Consider the following 22,089-nt stretch of genomic DNA (forward strand, 5'->3'; position numbering starts at 1 on the left):
TCGTGCAACAAGTTTAGCATGTCACTTCAATCCAAAGTTCAAGCTCGATGAACTCTGACCTGAAAATTCACGTCATGTGAATGTGTGACACCAACAGAGGATCAAAACATGAACTCTCTGTTGCAGAAATGTAAAATAAGAAGCAATTGTTCATTTTAGCAGCGTTGCATGATCTTGTTTTACCTTTATCCCTTTTCGCAGACCTATCTAACAGAATTCCGCATGCTCAAACTGTAGTGTGGCCACGGCTTAAATCTGCAGACCTTGATTTGCTGCTGAAGGTGTGTTCAATTTGGGTAGAAGCTACACTCTGCAGGACAGTGGGCCTCGAAGATTTAATTACATAAAGACTGGATCAGCTAGAAAAATTTCCAGCCTGTTCTGACTTCTTGCTCCTTTCTAGCCTAATTGACTCATGGTTCTAAGACGAACAAAACAATCCTTTACATATATCTATTTATGAATGTCAGTCAGTTAATATATTACCAGGAAGGCTTTAAAACTATCATTACCTGTCTTATTTTTGGCTGAATAACTGGAAAAAGCAGGAGATTTAGTAATGGTATTGTATCAATATCAGAACAATCAGAGTTTAGTATTCTTAACTGCGGAATTAATTTTAGAAGCAGTCTGGAACAAGAAGCCTATATCTAAAAATTCTGCAGTTGTAGATTATGACCCTTGTACTAAATTTCCTAAGGAGTTAAATGTTTGAACAGTGCCCTTTTCTCAGTCGAGCACTCTGAGCCCTAGGCAAGTTTAGCAACAGATGTTCTGACATGACCATTTGTACTTCTGTACATGAACTCTGAAATGTCCTTAATCGACTGAAACTTGTTTCTGTGGAACAAAATGTGTTTCAAAAATACAAATAAAGACAACGTCCAAGACTTTAAACGATGAAATTTATTTTTCATCTCATTAACAAATAATTTATAATTTAACATTCACAACTAGGAATCCCTTTCTATCAAAATATTTTATAGACAAGGAGTAACTCATCCAACATCATTTCAAAAGACAGCAAAGGCGTGCTACCAGTTTATTGCATTCGGCTTGTCTATCTTTGCTATGGGATCAAATATCTTACAAATACCTGCGATCATAATCTTAATGTTTACATTCTATTTTTCTTCACCTGTCATGAACACTTCCGCTCTTGCTGCTATGTTGATGTTCAACCCAACAGTAAGAAGAGAAGTAGGAACAAAAAGAGCCCAACCGTTAAGCCATACAGTCCTCGACCTCCTCTGGAAAGGGCGATGAAGGATGTTGGGACATGCAGGGCAAATATGAAGACCTCACACAACCATGTGTGGACTTTGAGACCAAAGATTGTCCCTATGAGCTCAGCAGCGTTTGGTCTTCAGCAAGTTGAAGGTCCTCTGGTTTTTGGCCTTGAAAGCCATGATGAAATGATGGGGTGCGATCATTCCTCGACCCTCCTCATCCGCCTGGCCCATGAAGATGTAGTTCAAACCTAACGACACCACACAGACAAAACCTGAATGCAGTGACGGAGCGGCAGAGACATTCAGGAAGGGCTTTGGATCAGCTTTTCTCTGGGGCCTATTCACTCCATATGTTTATATGCTGTCATAAACATATGATAGTGAGATTTCGGCATAAAAACTGAAGGTTTGACTGACTCTGGTTGGCTTAACAGCTATCAAGTTCTGTTTAATGGACTATTACGATTGTGTATGCAGAACTGAATAACCTTTGTTATTAGCAACACTAGTGGCTGTATAGTGAACTGCAGCCGCCAGCAACTTATTTTCTTGAGTTCGGAATCATTTGTCAATGTGGATTTAGATCTCAATGAAGGTCGTCTTCTGTATTGTATTTGAATTACACTGGCTATGTTTAGGGCTGATTTATAGTTCTGCGTCAAGCGAATGTGTATGCTCTGGGGCTCCTTCATGCAGTCACATAGCCCTCACTGTGGCTGATGCCAAACTGATGAACACACCTCTCATAAAAAGTAACTACATGTCGCGATGACGGGTAGCGTAAGCTCTGTGATTGGTCGGCTTGGTATCTGTGACACATGTAGGCGGGACTGAGAACCGAGCAAACCCATTGAAGCAAGTGTTTACAAGTGTCGAGTGCCATAAGGGTTGTTTTGTGTTTAAATTACGATTAAAGTTGTTGCACATCTGCTGGTTAAGAAATAACAAAACCCCGTGAAGAAACTTGAAGTATAAATCAGCCTTTGAATTCACCAATTTTGATCAATCCGAATACATTGAATCTGATTGGAGATCTGTTTAGATGTACTTTCAACATTGTAATGATTCAAATATCTGTTTATGTGTTTTATATACATTCTGATTAAAACTTTTGGGCACATGCCATCACATTGTGGAGACTACACAGATTGTGACAGCAAGAGACCATTTCTAGGCATAGGCGACCTAGGTGGTGGGCTAGGGCGCTAATTTTGCCCTATTTGCATTTTATTGCATACACAATTATTCAAAGAACACATTGTTATATACAACAACACACAGGGTGGTTTTTAATCATATTATAAGGGGACAATCCTAAGTATCCCAGTATTAAATAAAAAATTCTATAGTAATTTGAAGTAAATGCGTCAGTTTTTTTGGAAACATACTATGATAGATTGTATGATTACAGTATTTAGAGCTTAATGGATGCTCATTGTGTATTAACTATTGTGAACTGATCTAAATACTGTTCAGGATACTTTAGTTTTTAGCTGAGTAATCTCTGGTGTCTTTTGTGGAAAACACTACTGGGTAATTTGTTTATATTAATATAGTTGTTGTATTACAACAGCAGCTATAAAATTACCACAGCACATTAATTCAAGTACTTTACCATAGTATGATTTAAAAACACTGTGGTATTTACTTATAAGTTACTATAGTATTTTTTCATGAAAGGGTGGCTTGGTAGGTTTTTAATGCTAACAAGTTTTACAGAGTGGTCTACTCACTATAAATCCTTCTACCTGTCCAACAAACCTGCTCAGGATTTTGTCTGTTTTACATCTTCTTACTAAAGCTGTAACACTATTAAAGCTTCTGACTTCATCTTTGTTCTCTTTTTTTCAAATGTATTCAATTTATTTCACTAGAAAACTAGTGTTTTCTCTATTTTACACACTTTCCGTCACTAAACAAAACTATGTAACAAGCCTCTCTACATATGAACTCCACAGATGTGGTTGTTGAGGGTGGAAGAGGTTACTGTTTATTCATTCCATCCATCAGCAACTCATGCCAATACTGAGATTCAAACCTGTCAGGTCCTAACCGGTAGGCCACATCGTCCTCAAATAGTAAAAAGTAAGATATGCTGAAGAGCACCTTTGACAATACAACACGTCAAACATTGAAGCAGATGAGCTACAATAGCAGAGAACCACACGGGTACTAAGGCTACACTTTCAGTAAAGCACAAAAATAGGATGTTCTCAGCAACAAAGTGGAAAATAACCTGAGATACTCTTCATTTTTGCACACTGACAAACAAACAAGCAGTACTAAAAGGAGCACAATTATGCCTCATTTCCACTGAGTGGCATGGTACAATTAATTACAGTACACTACGCCTTGAGCCTCGAGTTTCCACTGCCAACAGAACCCTTACTCAGTAGGAATGATGTATGCCAGAAGTAACGATCAATGTCACTCTGACTCAAAAAAGAAAGCCATACACTGGAAAAAATTATTTAAAGATGATTCCTTGAATTTACTAAAATATTTTAAGTTAAGTGGTTGTAATCGATTAGTTTGGGCTGGATTTAAACAAACAAATTAAGTTAAACTTTTCTAAATTTGATTTGTTTGCTTAAATTCACCACAAATCAATTGCTTGCACAAATTGAAAGAGGAAGCTGCGCATCTTATGTTCCCAGAAGTTTCAAAACAACATGTGAACGACCACGTAAACAACAATGGAGGACACACAGAAGACCATAGTCTTGCTTCTTAGCATTTGGATGTCCAGCACAAGAAGAGACAAGCTTTGTTTGAGCATGGTTCATGACTCCGCGCCATCATCCTATCATTACAGTGTTGTGTTTTGGCTGTGTATTTAAAAAAAATGGAGCTAACTGTGCTATCGTTCTCCTGCCTTGTTGCACGTGCATTTGACAATTCTCTGCAAACCAATAGCATTTAGCAGTAAGGCTAGCTCATGGATGGGCAACTTCGGTCATGGAGGGCCACTGTCCTGCTGATTTTTCCCTCCAACACTAATCAAGCACACCTGAACAAGCTAAATAGTATCCTCAAGATCAGTATTTCTCAACCACGTTCCTGGAGGACCTCCAGCTCTGCCAATTTTCCATGTCTCCTTAAACAAACACACCTGATTTAGATCATCAGCTCATTAGCAGAGACTGAAAGACCTGTAATGGGTGTGACAGGCCAAGGAAACATGCAGTGTTGGTGGACCTCCAAGAACATGGTTGAGAAACACTGCTCAAGATCACTATAAAGCTACAGGCTGGTGTGTTTGATTAGGGTTTGAGCTACAATCTACAGGACCAAAGGCCCATTCCTGCTCTAGCTCCACCCTTTTGGTATTGTACTGCTGTGCTAGGTACCTCTATGAAAGGGTCCCAAAACAAGTCATTTGCTAGGGTTTACTATTAAGGTACTTCTGAAAGTGGAAATAAAGACAAATGCATTAAAGTATTGTACTCTACTCAACTGTAGCACTCAGTTAAAACAAGATTTTATTTTTTTCCATATTATTTAAAAGAAATTGTTGAAACATTAGTTTTAGAGAAAGAAAAAATAAGCGCTTACCTCGTCTGACATACGGACACTTCTTGCAAAGGATGACAATCTTTGTGCTCATGGTTTTGCCTGCCTGCTGGATAGCAAGGTTACCTTCTTTGTAGACATTGATTATGGAGATAGTGGCATACATGCTACCTCCTCGGGTTGTAGCAGTGATAACAGTTCCAGTAATCACTGCAGAATCAAATAAACAGCATTAGAGACCATCACTGTTAAATGACTGTACAGCAGAAGTCAATTAACCACAGCCAATGCATTTCTCTATGGCATTAAACAAAATACCATGAGTCTGCATTGATGATTTTGGAATATTGTCATAAAAGCTGACATCAACAGACAGGAAAATGTGTCAAGGATACTCTGCAGGTGCAAAATGGAGTAAACATCGTGTTTTGTTTGGTTTTCCTAAAGTGCACTTGAAATCAAAATTTACAATGTTTATTTTGCTAGTTCACATTGTTATTCTTAAGGTGCCCAATAATTAATCAGTGCAAGTTAATCCACTAAAAATGTGTTTCTTTTGGTAATCTTCGATGAAAGTCTGACCATTTGCTTCCATCTTTGGAGTGGCGGTCCTTCTGTTGATGTAAACCTGAGGGCTTTTTAAGCAACTGCATATTAATACCCTCTCTAACCATTAGTTTGCTGTGAGGGAATGATGGCAAAACAAAGCCACGCCCCTAACTCAATATTCCGTTTCGGTTGGAAGTACATCAACATACTGAAATAAAAGGAGCAACTTGTGGTTCATGTAAAAAAAAATGTAGGGTGGTGCTAATTTCATCTATTGGGAACCAATTAGAGGGAGGAGGGGTTTAGGAATGTCGGGCCCTTTGCACAGCCCACCTTAGAGCCCTGATTCCACTTACGACACCCCTGATTCTGAGTGTGCCTCACACAGGTGAGTGGGTTTGACAAACCACCTGTCGAAAACACATTCTCTCATCTCTCTGACACTTTAACCGACCGTAAGTCACTTTGGACAAAAGCGTCTGCTAAATCAGTGGTCCTTAACCACCAGGCCATGGATCAATTTGTACCGGGCCGCACAAGAAATCATTAATTATTTCTGTTTTATTTATTATCTGAGTCTGAATGATCTTCTGTTTTGAAAAATGACCGTATTCTCTTGGTTACATCTCGGTCACTTGAGCGCCGAAATTTAACCCACAAGCTAGCAAAATGAGTAAGAAACAGACGTCTCTGAAATGTTTCTTTGCAAAGGGGAAAAGGCCCAAGGAAGGACCCACGAACTGCCAAGGAATAAATCCACAACCCATTTGTCAACAAATCAGATGAATCCACCATGTCTGTGCAAGAAGATCAACTGCTGGAGATCACAAATGACGGTGGCCTTAGGGGCCGTTCGCATATGGCGTCTTTTCCACATGTAAATTTGTTATTTCCAATGGAGGAGAGCGATACACACTCTCCGTCTACCCCTTAGGCCACAGGTGTCCAACTCAGTTCCAAAAGGGCGGAAACCCTGCACAGTTTAGTTCCAACCCTAATTAAACACACCTGATCAAACTAATTGAGTCCTTCGGGCGTGTTTGAAACCTACAGGTAAGTGTATTGGAGCAGGGTTGGAACTAAACTGTGCAGGGCTTCGGCCCTCCAGGAATTGAGTTTGACACCCTTGCCTTAGGCCATAGTAAAATTGTCAAGCGTTAACCGGTCCTCAGTGACAAAAAGGTTGAGGACCACTGTGCTATATGACTGAATGTAAATGTAAATTGGACTTTTTTGCAATGAATTTCTTCATAGCTTTTTTTTTTTACTCTGAAACTAATGAGTTAAAATGGAAACATTTTATTTCACTTTTGATTATATTAACATAATTAAACATTATACATATTACATTTTAATATATTTAATTTTCCTAATAAAATTTCATTTTAAACTTGTTTTTATCCATTTCTGTAGTACATAAAAAGTACAGTTAACCAAATTTGACAGGATGTGCCAGTAATTTTCCACTTTCCTTTACATTCAGGCCTTGATTCCCAACGTGACTCTAGTCTCTACTAACGACACGATTTCCCATATGCAAATCCAAGTAAACATCAGAAATCATAATGAAATATCTGCTCGCTCCTGAACATGAACATTGCAGAGCTGTTCCAGCAGCCAAAGAGCTTGACTGAATCAACACGCTCATTTACCAACAGTTTACCCACAGTTCACTGCAGTCTATTTACACTAGAGCACTGTATCCCACACACACACAAATACGCTGTACTGGTGGCAAAAAAAAAGCTAACTGACACAAACCAGCAGGCCAAAGATAGCATGCTGAAAAAAAGAGACATAAAAACATGCTCCGTATGACAAACTGCGAACAATCTCCGCTTGTTTTCACTTGCTCACAACTCCCACCTAAGTTTGCAGTGTGTGTGTGTTTGTGTGTGTGGGTCTTCATGTATCAGCAGAAAAAGTTGGTATTAACTGCAAAGTTTTGCTCCTACCAAAGTTGCTGGAACAGTAGTGGCTCTCAGGGGTTCCCTTCCGTTTGCATTTCTGTTGACACAGCGCTGCAGAATACTTCAAAGCTGGAGAGGAGAGCAGAGATAGCAGAAAAAAACACTTCAAAAAGTTGTTTTACTGTAGTCTACTGAAGCTGAGCCAGCCTTTTTAGTACTGTGTGTGCATGCAAAAAAGTGAGGAAGTCAGTGTAAGGCACAACCTGCAGTATATGAACGAAGCCGACATCATGGAAGAAATGCATAGAAACCTGCCTGAAACTTGTGCCTGCCAATTTTGTGATTTGAAATATTCACAGTGTATATTGGTATACACAGATGATGAAAAACATTAGCTATGTTTCTGTCCACACATATGTGCACAACTGAGTAGGATAATGGTGCATAAACTACAGTGGAAACACTTTTACTGAGTAAATTCCAGCATGTGCATCAAAAAGTCATGTGATTTGATTTGAACAGATTGTGTGATAGTAAAAATGGGGCGCAACGGGACAATATTAATGGACAAAACAGCCTACTGACCACATTGTGCGACATCTGAAATGTTGTTTTGGTCATTCTAAAATATTTTAACCATAGTTCGTCATTAAAGTGGTTCAGTATTATTACTTCCCAGAACCGACCTGGGATGTGTTTTCCAAACAAAGTCATGGCTGAACTACCATAGAACAGTGCATATTTGGGAAATGAATGATGTAGTGACGAGTGTTGCAGTTGCTCTGTTGTAGATCCGTCAATTAAACCACGTTAGTTAGAGCGTAAAACGTCTGTAATGATGTAATGAGTAACGACTTCTTTAGGGAAAATCCAATTATTTTATTTTTACATTTTTTATTGGTAAAAACATGGGTTCATTTGCCATTATAAAGTAAACAACCCAAAATAGGGCTAATATTTATTTTACAAATGTTATGTAGAATATTCCATATTCTATTCTAAAACATAAAACAAATTACAATAGCTAACAAATAAAGCTAGTCTCATATAGAATATAAGGTTAATCTCATATAGACTTTAAATCAGATGTATGGTCACATAATGCAAACAATAATTACATAATTACATTTGGATTCAGAAATTACGATGGACTCGGAAAATGCCAAATCATGAGCTATGTTTGTAACGATGAAACTTGTGCCTTTAGTTGGCTAATGATGGTTTTCGGAAGCGAATCCCAGATTGCCTGTGCTCCAAAAGAGTGTCTCAAGCCTCCAAAAGTCGCTGCATGTTCTATGAAAGGAAAAGGCCTCTAGATTATGCTTATTTTAGCTAAATAAAATATGATCATGTCTTGATTTTTAATTATTTAATTAGGACAGTAAGGTCTGACTTTGCTTAGACAAAAGTCTTGGCACTTAACAGAAAATAATGTACAGTATAGAATATAAAGTCATGGAGCAGTAAAGAAAGAATAAATATTGTGTATGACTCATGTGAGCTTGGAGGACTGCATTCATACATCTCTGGAATGACTCAAATAACTTATTAATAAAGTCATCTGGAATGGCAAAGAAATCGTTCTTGCAGGACTCCTAGAGCTCATCAAGATTCTTTAAATTCATCTTCAATGCCTCCTTCTTTATCTTACCCCAGACATGCTCAATAATGTTCATGTTTGGTGACTGGGCTGGCCAATCCTGGAGCACCTTAACCTTCTTTGCTTTCAGGAGCTTTGATGTGGTGGTTAAAGTATGAGAATGAGCGCTATCCTGCTGAAGAATTTGCCCTCTCCTGTGGTTTTTAATGTAATGGGCAGCACTTATGTCTTGATACCTCAGGCTGCTGATGTTGCCATCAACTCTGCAGATCTTTTGCACACCCCCATACTGCATGTAACCCTAAACCATGATTTTTCCTTTACCAACCTTGACTGATTGCTGTGAGAATCTTGAGTTGGGATGATTGGGATGCAATACAACAGATGATTCATTGAAAAAATCTACCTTCTGCCACTTTTCCAAATGATCAATTAGAAGTCACGTTATTGTTTAGTTTACATTCTGTTTTGAAAGCAGAACAGAAAAAAATGAAAAAAAAAAATAGGTAGAAAAATTAAACATGGCTTTCAGAAGTCCCGGTATGATGTATAATGTAGACTATCATTAAACTCTCCATACAGCATGATTAAGGAGCATCGCCCTCAGCAGCAGGTTTTGTGGGTTGTACTTACGTGTGGGTCTGGTGGTAGTGGGTGGAGCTGTCGTGGTTGGTGGAACGGTTGTGGAGGGAAACTTTTTGGGTCTAAATTTATAATGACCAATAAATCCATCCGCTGTTAAACTGAGATCTGAGAGGAACTGAATGAAGAGTTGATTCCCCTCGGAGAATACGGGTCTAAAGCAGAGAGACACTCAGAAAGTAAAGACGTATTGCTGATAGTGGGGTTTTTATGTCTTCAATGAAAAGCCAAACATCTTTGAAATATGATGCATTGATACATACGCTGGTGGCGTGTCTCCACAATATTTCCCAATTCTTTTAGCGTCGTTTATTTCTCCACCGTTAAAAATGGCTACGTAATCATAACGGCAGTAGTTGTCCCTCTCCACATCAAACTTCTCAAATTTCACCTCTATAATCTGTCAAATAAAAAAGATACATGCAATTCACATTCAAGATACTCACCTGCCACTTTATTAGGTACAACTGCTGGTTAACACAAATTTCTAATCAGCCAGTCAAACAATGAGTTCATTGTACTCAAATGGCCTCCACAGTCACCAGACCTAAATCCAATAGAGCACTTTTGGGATGTGGTGGATGTGTTGCATCATGAATGTGCAGCCGACAAATCTGCTTGATGCTATCATGTCAATATGGACCAAAAACTCTGAGGAATATTTCCAGTACCTTGTTGAATCTATGCCACAAAGGATTAAGGCAGTTCTGAAAGCAAAACGGAGTCCAACCCGGTGCTAGTAAGGTTTACCTAATAAAGTGGCCGGTGAGTGTTAATCTGCAAAAATGAACTGTATTTGCTTAGCAGGATTTATTTAGTCACTATTAAAGGGATAGTTCACCCCATAATAAATTTTTGTCACTATTTACTCATTCTGATTAACACAAAAGGAGATATTTTGTAGAAAGCTGAAAACCAGCATCCATTGACATCCATAGTAGGAACCAAACATACAATATAAGTCAATGGCAGCTTCTTTCCAACATTTTTTAATAAATCTTCATCTGTGTTCAACAAAAGAAGACAAAACAGGTTTGGAAGTAGTAAAAGGGTGAGTAAATGATCATTTTTGAGTAAAACATCCCTTTAAAATTCAATAAACATGGGTTTACCTGGTTCTTTGGTGCTACTATGTGCCAAGAGCATGTGACTCCAGCAGGATAGTCTCTCTCCGGCCAGTTAGGGGTCTTGAAGAATCCTGATGGCTTCATTAATCTCCCACCACAGTACTGATCTCCTGTAAACATCCATTTAGACGTGCATTTAGGAAACAGTTCCTCCTTTAACTCCATGAGAGGAACACTAAACATAGAACAAGCATCCAGCATAAGATCGTTTACCCCTAATTAAAAGGAATGCATGAGATAATTGCACAGCACCATCATTGGCAGACTCTTAAATGTGCTTCCCTACAGTCTTGTCATTACGAGAGAGTTTACAGACTTGTTGGTCTCAGCGTGATTCTCTGAAATGCGCTGGAGGAAGGAAGATCATGTGCATTTTAGACTTAATCCTTCAAGACAGCTGCCAAAGCCCTTAGTCCGGAGTGGCTGCTGTCGAAAAGCAGTCTGTATCGATTTATGTGTCCATGTTATAAGCCTAATGTTGCATAAAAATGACTGCATGTAATTTCAAATCAAAAAACAAAAGATTAAACATCTCTGGGATGTCAAACTTGTCCAACCAACTTGTCCATCTTTCTGAAAACGTACCCCTATATACATTTCTGGAGAATGCCAAATATGTCCCAGGAGATACTTTTTTTGCAGCTTTTGTTTTCGCAAATCCACCAGAGGCCGCTGTGTAGGCTCTTCTTTCACGAGTGTCATTTGCGCCTGCTGTTCTTGCATAAATCCATAAGAGGTCGCTGTTGATTGACTGATTGATTGATCGATCGACTGACCCACCCTCCTCCTTCCCTAAACCCATGCAATAGTGTTTTCAAAAGCACCGACTGACCCAATCACTCCCTTCCATAAACCCAACCACAGTGTTTTGAAAAGCAATCCAGAAAAAGAAAAGCCCTCACCTGATTTTTACCATGTTTTTAGGTTTTACCACATTCTCACCCTGTTATTTACTTGTTTATTTATTTTATGGCTTTTGTTTTTGTCTTACCTGCTTTCAGGAACTGTTCTTCGCCACACTCGAACCCTATCAATGCAGTAAACACTGCTGTGCATCTCAAATCTGCGGACGTACACTGTGAGCCACTCGACAAACTGGTAACAGCGGGAAAGCCATCCATACAGAGGTAAGCGTTCAGCTGTTAGCGTGAAAAGAAATGGTGTCATACTGCCCCGTAGTGTTCATTTTAAAGATGAAATGCAGCCATATGTTTCTCTGGCTACGTAATTCACGATCTCCAGAAATATATATTTGGGCTACGTTTTCAGAATGATCCTAGGCTTATTCACAGATAGCATATCTGTGTATAAACTGCAGTAGCAGATTTCACTAGTTGCTCTGCCATAATAATCAAAGCAGCAGCAGCGTAGCAGATCTATACCGCCAAGACCAAACACAATAACATTACCATATACAGTTGAAGTCAGAATTATTAGCCCCCCTGACTTATTAGCACCCCTGTTTATTTTTTTTTCCCAAATTTCTGTTTAATGGAGGGAAGATTGTTTCAGCACATGTATAAGCATAATAGTTTTAGAAACCTATTTTCTAATAACTGATTTATTTATTATTGATTCATTATCTTTGCCATGATGACAGTAAATAATATTTTACTTGATATTTTTCAAGACACTTCTGTACAGTTTAAAGTGACATTTAAAGGCTTAACTAGGTTAATAAGGTGAAATAGACAGGTTAGGGTATTTAGACAAGTAATTGTATAATGATGGTTTGTTCTGTAGACGGTCAAAAAAGAATGAGCCTAAAGGGGCTAATAATTTTGTCCCAAAATTGTTTTTTTTTTTTTTATTTAAAACTGCTTTTATTCTAGTCTAAATAAAACAAATAAGACTTTTTCAAGAACTAAAATATTATCGGACATACTGTGAAAATTTCCTTGCTCTGTTAAACATCATTTGGGAAATAATAAATAAAGAAAAAAATCAAAAGGGGGCTAAAAATTGTGACTTCAACTGTACATGTTCATTAACATATTAAAAGGTGAAAGTGGTCATGACAGAAGTTAAAATACTAAATATATTGAAATGAAATTCAATTTAAATTAAATAATAATGGCAATTCAAATGTATAGAAATGTGTGTAACTAATTCAATTAAGTTAGACCAACTATTTATTTCAACACATGCTCTTTCTGAAAACGTAGTCAAGTGGACGTTTCCGGAGACCGCGAATTATATAGCCAGAGGTGTGTATGGCTGCATTTCTTTTTTTTAAGCAAATGCTATGGGGCGGTATGACGCCGTTCCTTTTAGCGCTTACCGGCTGACCGCTTACCTCTGTGTAGAGAGCTTTCCTGTCGCAACCAGTTTGGCCAGTTAGCTTGACAACGACCGGGTTCGAGTCCGGGGAAGAGCAGTTTCAAAAATCAGGTAAGACAAAAAACAGAATCCAAAAAATAAAATGAACAAGTGAAAAACAGGTTGAGAATGTGGTAAAATCTAAAAACGTGGTAAAAATCAGACGAGGGCTTTTCTTATTCTGGACAGCTTTTGTGTCCATCTGTAAAATTGGTTCTGTTTAGGTAAAGGAGGGTGGGTCAGTCGATTGGCCGGTCGCCCAGTCAATCATTCAGTCATTCAGTAGGCCGACAGCAGCCGCTGGTGGGTTTACGCGGGAACAGCATTGGCGCGAACGGCACTCACGAGAGACATTAAAGATGCGAAAACGCACACACAGCAGCCTCTCGCAGATTCGCGAAAACAAAAACTGCAAAAATATGAACCTCCCGGGACGTATTTCACGGTCTCCAGAAACGTCCACTGGATTACGTTTTCAGAATAAGCCTGGGTTGATTTACTTATTGAGTGTTCTCTCATCGATTATTTGTCCACATGCCATTTAAAATCCATAAAACTTTCAAATATTTTAATATCTTTTGTACTTTTAGTCCTTTCTTTCTTTTAAGGACTTCTGTTTTCTGACACCTTATCTAGGCTGTTCATTACAACTTACTTTAAGGGATTAGCCAGACAGCTCTTTCCTGGTTACAACTTGTCCAAAATGCAGCAGCCCGTCTCCTGACTGGGACAAAAAAGAAGGAGCATAATACCCCAATCCTACGCTCTTTACACTGTCTGTCTGTTCCATTTAGAGTTGAGTTTAAAATTCTACTACTTCTTGAAATTACCCCTTCAAAAATGCCTGCCGAGTGAAAAGTCCTCTTAAAGCAGTGGTTCTCAATTCTGGTTCTCATGGAGAGTGCAAAGAAAGTGCTAATATTAGTATTATTATTGTTATTACCAAACTAAAACCTGATCAAATCTGTGATATAATAACTGCTGGCTTCCATTGTCACCAATACGCATAATTCCAGCTGTCCATCAACTCAAAAAACTGGCATGCACATCTACATCATTAAAATTCCAGCTGAACGGCTCCTGCCAAACAGACGTCTGGACAGTTATACAGTTACTCTACGAGCAGGACAGCCTCTGGGGGTCTGACCAACCACTGATTCACTGGAAAAAAAAACCCCAAAGTGCGTCTGTGAGAAATTCCACGTCATGCCATGAAATACACAGCAATGTTCTCCAGCATCCAGATCCGTGCCGTAAATCAACAGTCAGACCCTGCAGAGAAAATCCCATTGTATTTTTTACAAGCGGAATTGAAACCAGATTTTTCTTCCTTTTGTGTGCATCGACAAGGTCCTTCTGTGATTTACTGAACGGAAACTGTCGGGTATTAAACATCCAACCTCTCTTCTCCAACATTATGCTGACCTCTGACCTCTCTAGGAGCAGTTAAATAGCCCTTAACTGCTCATTAAAGTTGACCTTTGCTCTCTTAACAGGGTTTCTGCCAGTTTCACCAAGTCAAATTCAAGACTTTTTAAGACCTTTTTAACACCATAATGAATGAAATTTCAGACTTATACAAGGCTTTAACTCTGAATAAAATATCAGACGTATACAGGGGTAAGGGTCTTTTTTAATGGACAGTAGGGGTTGAATTGACTAGTTGACTGGTCGACTTTAATACTCAGTGTCAGGCACACAACATCATAAGACGATAATATTAGGTTAGATTTAAGTCATGATGTTAGGTGACCAAAATTAAAAGTCTAGCCAGCGTCTAAGGACGTTATTTTGACCTCCAATAACGACGTCAAATTACGTTGTTATTTGGTTGATTTCAGGTTGTGTTGAAAAGTGACCAATATCCAACGTCTGATAGATGTCATAGTGGTAACACAACGTACTATACAGACTTATTCCTTTATATATTATGTCTTACACATATTATTTCAAATGACTAAAATGTCAATAAATGTCACTTTGTTAAACTGTAGAGTTGAATATTTAACATTAAAAGTCGACAGAGCAGAGATCAAGCTCCCATAATGCAATTCACAACCGTAAATAAGCAGAAAACACTTGTGAATACTCAAACTGTTAACAGATATTTTTTTAGTGCCTAAAAACAACCAAAAGTATGAACGAAACCATATTTTGGTGGAATGATGGCAGCAAAAATAATGATCAATGAAACCTCTAATAACATGACTCCTCTAATAAACCTCTAATAAACTCCTTTGGCCCTACAGAGTTGATCAGAGCCAGTCAGTCTTAATAACTGCCAATTTTACGGTTCACTTTATGATGTTATTACCTCGTTCGTTTGGGTTGGCAGCAGAGTACACAGCCAGAAAGCCGCTGCCAGCTGTATTGGCATCGGACACCATCTGCATGAGCATTTTGTTGCTTGTGGAAACGAGGGCTCCCGGTCTGAACGTCCCACAGAAGCGGCCGAGACGCTGTCCATTGCCGTGCCCACTGTAAACATCCACGTAATCGTACCGACACAGGTTGTCACTCTCTAAATCCAGGAAACGAAATGTGAGGACGGCCACTTTGCCTTCTGGGACCTGTAAAAAAAAGATGACAGTGTTTGGACATCTGACAGATGACATTTGAAACAGTTCTACGTGGTACTTTCTACATGTTGTTATTCGTAAATGTTTTAGTAAGATTTCGGTAACACTTTATTTTGATGGTCCATTTGAGTATTAGTAGACTGTCTGTTTAATATCTGCTGATACTGCTCCATCAACAGACATTTAATTGACCATAAGAAACTTTGCAAGTGCATGTCAACTTACCTTCCTAACTCTAACCCCAACCTAACAGTTATAATCTAATGAGAATTATTTGGCATGTAGATGCAATGTAACTTAAATTCAACAAACAGACCATTAAAATAAAGTGTGACAAAGACTTCTAAATTGATCGACTGCATAATTAGCAGAGCTTCATGGAATTAGTTGTTATTTTAACAGGGGGTTAGTTATACTACACTTTTTATTCCCTTGACATTTAATTACATGCATGCAAATACTCGGGAAACACAGAAAGGCAATCTGTTATTAAGATAACTCATAACTCGGCCCACATGGAATCTGCGAGTGAAGAAATCTGCAGATTTTCAGCAAATCATTGAGTCTATTTAAGAGCGACACAGTGGCTCAGTGGTTAGCAACTGTCACCTCACAGCAAGAAGGTCGCTGATTCGAGTCCCGGTTGGGTCAGTTGGCATTTCTGTGTGGAGTTTGCATGTTATCTTCGTGTTCATGTCTTTTACCCAAAGACATGCACTATAGGAGAATTGAGTAAACTAAATTAGCTGTAGTGTGTGTGTGTAAATGAGTGTGTATGGATGTTTCCCAGTACTAGGTTGCAGCTGGAAGGGCATGTGCTGCGTAAAACATATGCAAGTTGCCGGCTCATTCTGCTGTGGTGACCCCTGATAAATAAGGGGACTAAGTCAAAAAGGAAATGAATGAAGGAAAGAATAAAATTTAAAACTATAATAAATAAGAACTGGAGAGAATAAATAACCTGATGATAATATTAGTAATTTACCTTTGTGTGAATTTGCATTCATGTAATCCTTAAAAATATCCTAAAAAATATGTACATTTTAAAACATTATACAGCAACAGGTATCTGGAATCTTAAGTAGTTAGACTAAATTTAACGAAGCACTTGTTATTTGTCTTTCTTTCTGCTTTTTGGACTTTTTTGGAATTGTATTAAGATGCGTCATACTATTGTAACCTAGTATTTTGTATGTCCTTTCAAGCATTAATAAATAAAAAAATACAACCAAGCACTTGTTGTGTCAGCTAGTTCTTAGACGCAAATCATTTACAGTAAGCATTCCTGTTACATGGATGAATAATAAATCAGTCATAGAGCCATTAGATGCAAACGTCAACCTTGGCATTGAATAAAATTAAGTTTTAACCAAAATAGCAAAACCGTTTTTAAGTTTTTTAGAAATATAGCAAATATTTTACAGTACATTAAAAATACTCAAAAATGTCTCTGTCGATGTTTTCAAACAATTATATTGGATTTACCAAAATCACAAAAGTTCACATCTGTCATAACTATAACGGAGAGGTGTTATATCCATAACAAAGCTTATAAATGCAAACATTTTAAAATACTTTCAAACGAGAGTTTAAAAAATGGTGAATGCTGGAGAAAATGTGCAAAAGTGTTGGCTGATCATTTCCTGTATTTTGAGATTGTAATATTATTCACACCTATTGGCAAGAATTGAATAAAGGTATACATGCAATAATGGGATTAATCTGGAATGCAATTTTAAAACTATGTACCTGAGAATTTACTCTTCAAAAATACCAAAAAAATTATGCAAATCTTCCTAATACACTACTTACAACTAGCAAAAATGCTATTATAAAGAAATGGCTCAAGGAAGATCCTCCATCTGTAGGTGAATGGAATGATATTGTAAAAGAGGTGTATGATATGAAGTACTGACCTTTTCCTTGAGACAACAAGCCTCTAAAAAATTCTGCACACTGGGGTAAATGGTTGAGATGAAATGTAATGTTTTAATTTTATCGTGTTGCTTTTATTTAATAAATACAGTTGAAGTCAGAATTATTAGCCCCCCTGTTTATGTTTTTCCCCAATTTCTGTTTAACTGAGAGCAGATTTTTTCAACACATTTCTAAACATAATTAATAACTCATCTCAAATAACTAATTTATTGTATCTTTGTCATGATGACATTAAATCTTATTTGACTAGATATTTTTCAAGACACTTCTATACAGCTTAAAGTGACATTTAAAGGCTTAACTAGGTTAATAAGGTTAACTAGGCAGGTTAGGGTAATTATTATTTATTAGTTATTGCATAATGATGGTTTGTTCTGTAGACTATCAAAAAATAGAGCTTAAAGGGGCTAATAATGTTGACCTTAAAATGGTTTTAAAAAAATTTAAAACGGCTTTTATTCTAGCCGAAATAAAACAAATAAGACTTTCTCCAGACGAAAAAATTTTATGAAACATACTGTGAATTCCTGAATCTGTTAAACATCATTTGGGAAACATAAAATCAAAAAAAGAAAAATCAAAGGGGTGTATTAATTCTGACTTCAACTGTATATATGGAGCCTGTTGATCTTTGATAAGTAACCCTTAACAAAATGTTAGAGCAACATTTTATCAACCATAAATATGAATGTAAATAAGATTGTATTCGGTGACCTTTGACACTTATATTGTATGTCTTTATTGTTTCCGTGTTCCTTTGAAAAGGGGCTTTTTTGGATTGTTTGTTTGTTTTGTTCTGAACTGTTTTAAAAAAGAAGAAAATAGAAAATAAATAAACAAATAAATAAATAAATATATATATAATGAATGCAAACATTTTAAAAACAATCAAATCAATCATTTTGGTTCTATCATAGCCAATTTTTATCCTTTTTTATTAGCATCATTTATGTTGTGATTGTGCAGTTTAATTCACAGAAGTTGTACAAAGTATGATGCATAATGTAAACTTAATATTAATCTGTAACTTTTCAGGTTACATCCATGACTCATGTTTATTTTCCTCATTTAAAAATTAAAACATGTTTATATGGATGTTTTTCTGATGCCATAACTGCATGGTTAGTTGTTTTGGAAAATATCAACAGATGTTTCAATATAATGTTAACATTGACTTCCTATGTGAATGTATGCTCTGAGGTTTTTACTGCAAATGTCACATCCACTACGCTGGAATTGCTCCATACAGTAACAGTACTTACAGTAATTCTCCACACACATTTCGTATTGGGCGGATAGACGCCAGGATAACCTTGACTGCCGATAACACCCGACTCTCCTGTGATATTCCCACCACACGTGAAGCTCTGTCTAGACAAGAGAAAGAAAAAAAAAAATATCAACACCTGCATCGATGCGCCACTCTCCCGCAACACAGCCTCTTCAGGAAACAAACTTTGCTTTTCGTGTTTACCGGTGAACGTGAATGATGGTGACTGGAGAAAACTTACCTGCTCTGGGACTGAGCTTGCACGTGCAGTCGGAGCAAAACGAGCAGGACACCGCAGATCTTCCACATCGTTAGCTGAAGTGACCGCGGAGGAGCCGATCAGTCAGCCGGTGTGTGCGCGTCCGCGTCCCGCCGCATCAATGGTATTATTGCACTCCGTCTGTCCTGAAGTTGCTCGGGTGGAGTTTCAGATGAATATAGCGTTTGTTCTGCTCTGTAGGAGGGAGCAGCAAGAGTACAGCTGCCTTTTTCCAAACCTGGGATCAAAGACATACAGTGGTGGAGAGAGAGAGAGAGAGAGAGAGAGAGAGAGAGAGAGAGAGTGTGTATTAGCTTCAATAGCCTGTCATAAACAGTAAACCAATAGGCAAAACTGGAACATTGTTATTACAAACTATCTGAACGAATGTACAGTAGTATCATTTATATTATTAAATTTTAATACATTTTTTCTCTTTCATTATCATTTGTTTCATTTTCTTTCGTTTATTTTTCTATACTGTTGAAGTCATAAGTATTAGCACTTCTGAATTATTAGCCACAACTCTGTTATCTTATCAACTTATCCATCAACTCTGTTATCTGTCAACTCTGTTATCGTCAAGTCTTAACCTCAACTCTGTTATACTCAACTCTGTTATCATCAACTCTGTTTTTTTTCGTCAACTCTTATCCTTAACTCTGTTATCATCAACTCTTATCCGTCAACGCTGTTATTCGTCAACTCTGTTATTCTCAACTCTGTTATTCATCAACGATGTTATCCTCAACTCTGTTATCCGTCAACTCTGTTACCCTCAACTCTGTTATCCTCAACTCTGTTATCGTCAACTCTATTATCCATGAACTCTGTTACTGTCAACTCTGTTATCTGTCAACTCTGTTACTGTGTCAACTCTGTTATCCTCAACTCTGTTATTGTCAACTTTAAATTTTAATTCTATGATGTTCATAGTACATCCATCAGTAAATATCACAGTAGTTTTTTATAACTGCACTTTATAACTTATACCTGTATCCTGCACTTGCTGCTATTGCACTGCTGGTTAGACCTTAAGCATTTCGTTGCCTTGTACTTGCACATGTGTAATGACATTTAAGTTGAATCTAATCTCTGTTATCATCAACGCTGTTATCCGTCAACCCTGTTACTGTCAACCCTGTTACTGTCAACTCTGTTACTGTCAACTCTGTTACTGTCAACTCTGTTATCGTAGACACTGTTAACATCAACTCTGTTATCGTCGACTCTGATATCCTCAACTCTGTTATCGTTGACTCTGATATCCATCAATGCTGTTATCGTCAAGTTTGTTATGCATCAACTCTGTTATCCGTCAACTCTGTTATCCTTAACTCTGTGACCGTCAACTCTATTATCATCAACTCTGTAGGCTATATTTCCCCCCAATTTTTATTCAAATGGAAAGATTTCATACATTAAAAAGTGCTGGATGAGGATACAGGTACTTGACTGGCCTGCCCGAAGTCCCAATCTGTCTCCAATAGAGAATGTGTGTTGCATTTTGAAGAATGTCGCAAAATGCAACAATGAAGAACCTGTACTGTTGCCCACACTAAGACTTGTTTGCAGGATGAATGGGACAAAATGACACCTGAAACACTTCATCGCTTGATGTCTTCAGTCCCTAAACGTCTTTTTAAGTGTTGTGAAAAGGAATGGCAACATTACAAAGTGGTAAAGGCTTTAATGTCCCAACTTTTTTTTTAAATGTGTTGAAAGAACCAAAATTGGAATATGTGTTTATTAAAAAAATAAAATAAAAATCATGAGGAACACATTACATTATGTTTTTTGTATTGTCTGCAATGAAATACAAGTCAAAGTTAATTTAGAAATTATTTCTTCCTTTTTTCGTTAGCATTTTTCATACTGTCCCAGCTTTTTCTAATTTGAAGTTGTACATTATGTATTATTCTAAGCTATATAGTATTATTTTGAGCTATACTAATTATTATCCTGGCGACATGGTGGTTCAGTGGTTAGCTCTGTCGCCGTACAGCAAGAAGGTCACTGGTTCGAGTCCCGGCTGGGTCAGATGGCATTTCTGTGTGGAGTTCTCGTTTCCCCCACAGTCCAAAGACATGCGCTATAGCTGAATTCAATAAACTAAATTGCAGTATTGTATGTGTGTGAATGAGAGTGTATGGGTGTTTGCCAGTGATGGGTTGCAGCTGGAAGGGCATCCGCTGCCTAAAACATGTGCTGGATAAGTTGGTGGATCATTCCGCTGTGGTGACCCCTGATTAATAAGGGACTACAGGGACTAAGAGGGACTAAGCCGAAAATAAAATAAATATTAATTATTATTATGAGCAATATAGTATTTCTTTGAGCTATATTAATTAATATTTTGAGCTATATAGTATTACTTAGCTGAAAAAAATAAAGCCTAAACATTTTGCAGCCCTCTGGTGGACGGCTGAAGTATAGACAAACTACAGTCTACTGTCCTTAGTCTGCTTGTGCATGTTCAAATGTTTGTTTGATGTTTGTGTCTTTAAACTCGGGTGTGCATGAGAGTACCGAGGGTCCATGAAATGTTTAGGCCAAAAAAAAAAAAAAAAAAAAGCATGAAAATATGAGCATCTAAATTAAAAAGGGAATGAACAAACTATAAAATAATACAGCTAAGATTCAAATTAATCGTTACTTTATATATATTATTTCTTCAAATAAATGCATGTGCATTGTAATGAATAAAAACAATATTAAAAACAAGGAAATTAATCAAATTACGTGAATATAATAACTAATAATTATATAATAGGTGAAATAAGATTCACATAAATAAGGATTCAAAATAATAAATCAAACAAAATGTGATTGAAATAAATAAATCAACATTGAATTAATACTAAAAACGTTGATTAAGGTTAATAATAAAAACAAATATTAATAAAAAAAAAGTATTAATTAATAGTTATTTTCATACAATAAACTATTACTATACAATAAACTAGTCTATGTTTTTGGGTTTCGTGGCATTTAAAAGGTTGAAATCCCCAAGAATGAGCAAGTTATTGATTCAAATATGTCAGCTTCATTGATCTGTTTATCTTAATTTATTATAACCCAAACGATACCACTGTAAATCAGTGCTAAATATCTCCGAGACTAAGAATTGTGATTATACAGAATTTTAACC

At 37.2% G+C, this 22,089-nt stretch overlaps 3 protein-coding genes across 4 annotated transcripts in view; 1 reads left to right on the top strand and 2 right to left on the bottom strand.

Annotated features, from left to right (window-relative positions):
- The window catches only part of trpc1 (transient receptor potential cation channel, subfamily C, member 1), a 33,080-nt gene extending 30,018 nt beyond the window's left edge, over window positions 1–3,062 (top strand). Inside the window, exon 14 of the transcript XR_012399179.1 lies at window positions 202–3,062. The gene's annotated coding sequence lies outside the window, so the exon portion shown is untranslated. The remainder of the gene's footprint in view (window positions 1–201) is intronic.
- The window catches only part of gpr158a (G protein-coupled receptor 158a), a 741,191-nt gene that overhangs the window by 106,019 nt on the left and 613,083 nt on the right, over window positions 1–22,089 (bottom strand). The gene's annotated exons all lie outside the window — the stretch shown is intronic.
- Window positions 887–19,190, bottom strand: pcolce2b (procollagen C-endopeptidase enhancer 2b). 2 transcript variants are annotated; one of them, NM_200460.1, is given in 9 exon segments: window positions 887–1,480; window positions 4,788–4,955; window positions 7,250–7,333; window positions 9,438–9,601; window positions 9,710–9,846; window positions 10,559–10,683; window positions 15,207–15,462; window positions 18,672–18,780; window positions 18,921–19,061. In NM_200460.1, coding segments are annotated over 9 exon segments (1,242 nt in total). In that variant the 5' UTR covers window positions 18,989–19,061; the 3' UTR covers window positions 887–1,349.

This window comes from Danio rerio, chromosome 24, assembly GCF_049306965.1.
Source record: "Danio rerio strain Tuebingen ecotype United States chromosome 24, GRCz12tu, whole genome shotgun sequence".
In the NCBI taxonomy this organism is placed as follows: Eukaryota; Metazoa; Chordata; class Actinopteri; order Cypriniformes; family Danionidae; genus Danio; species Danio rerio.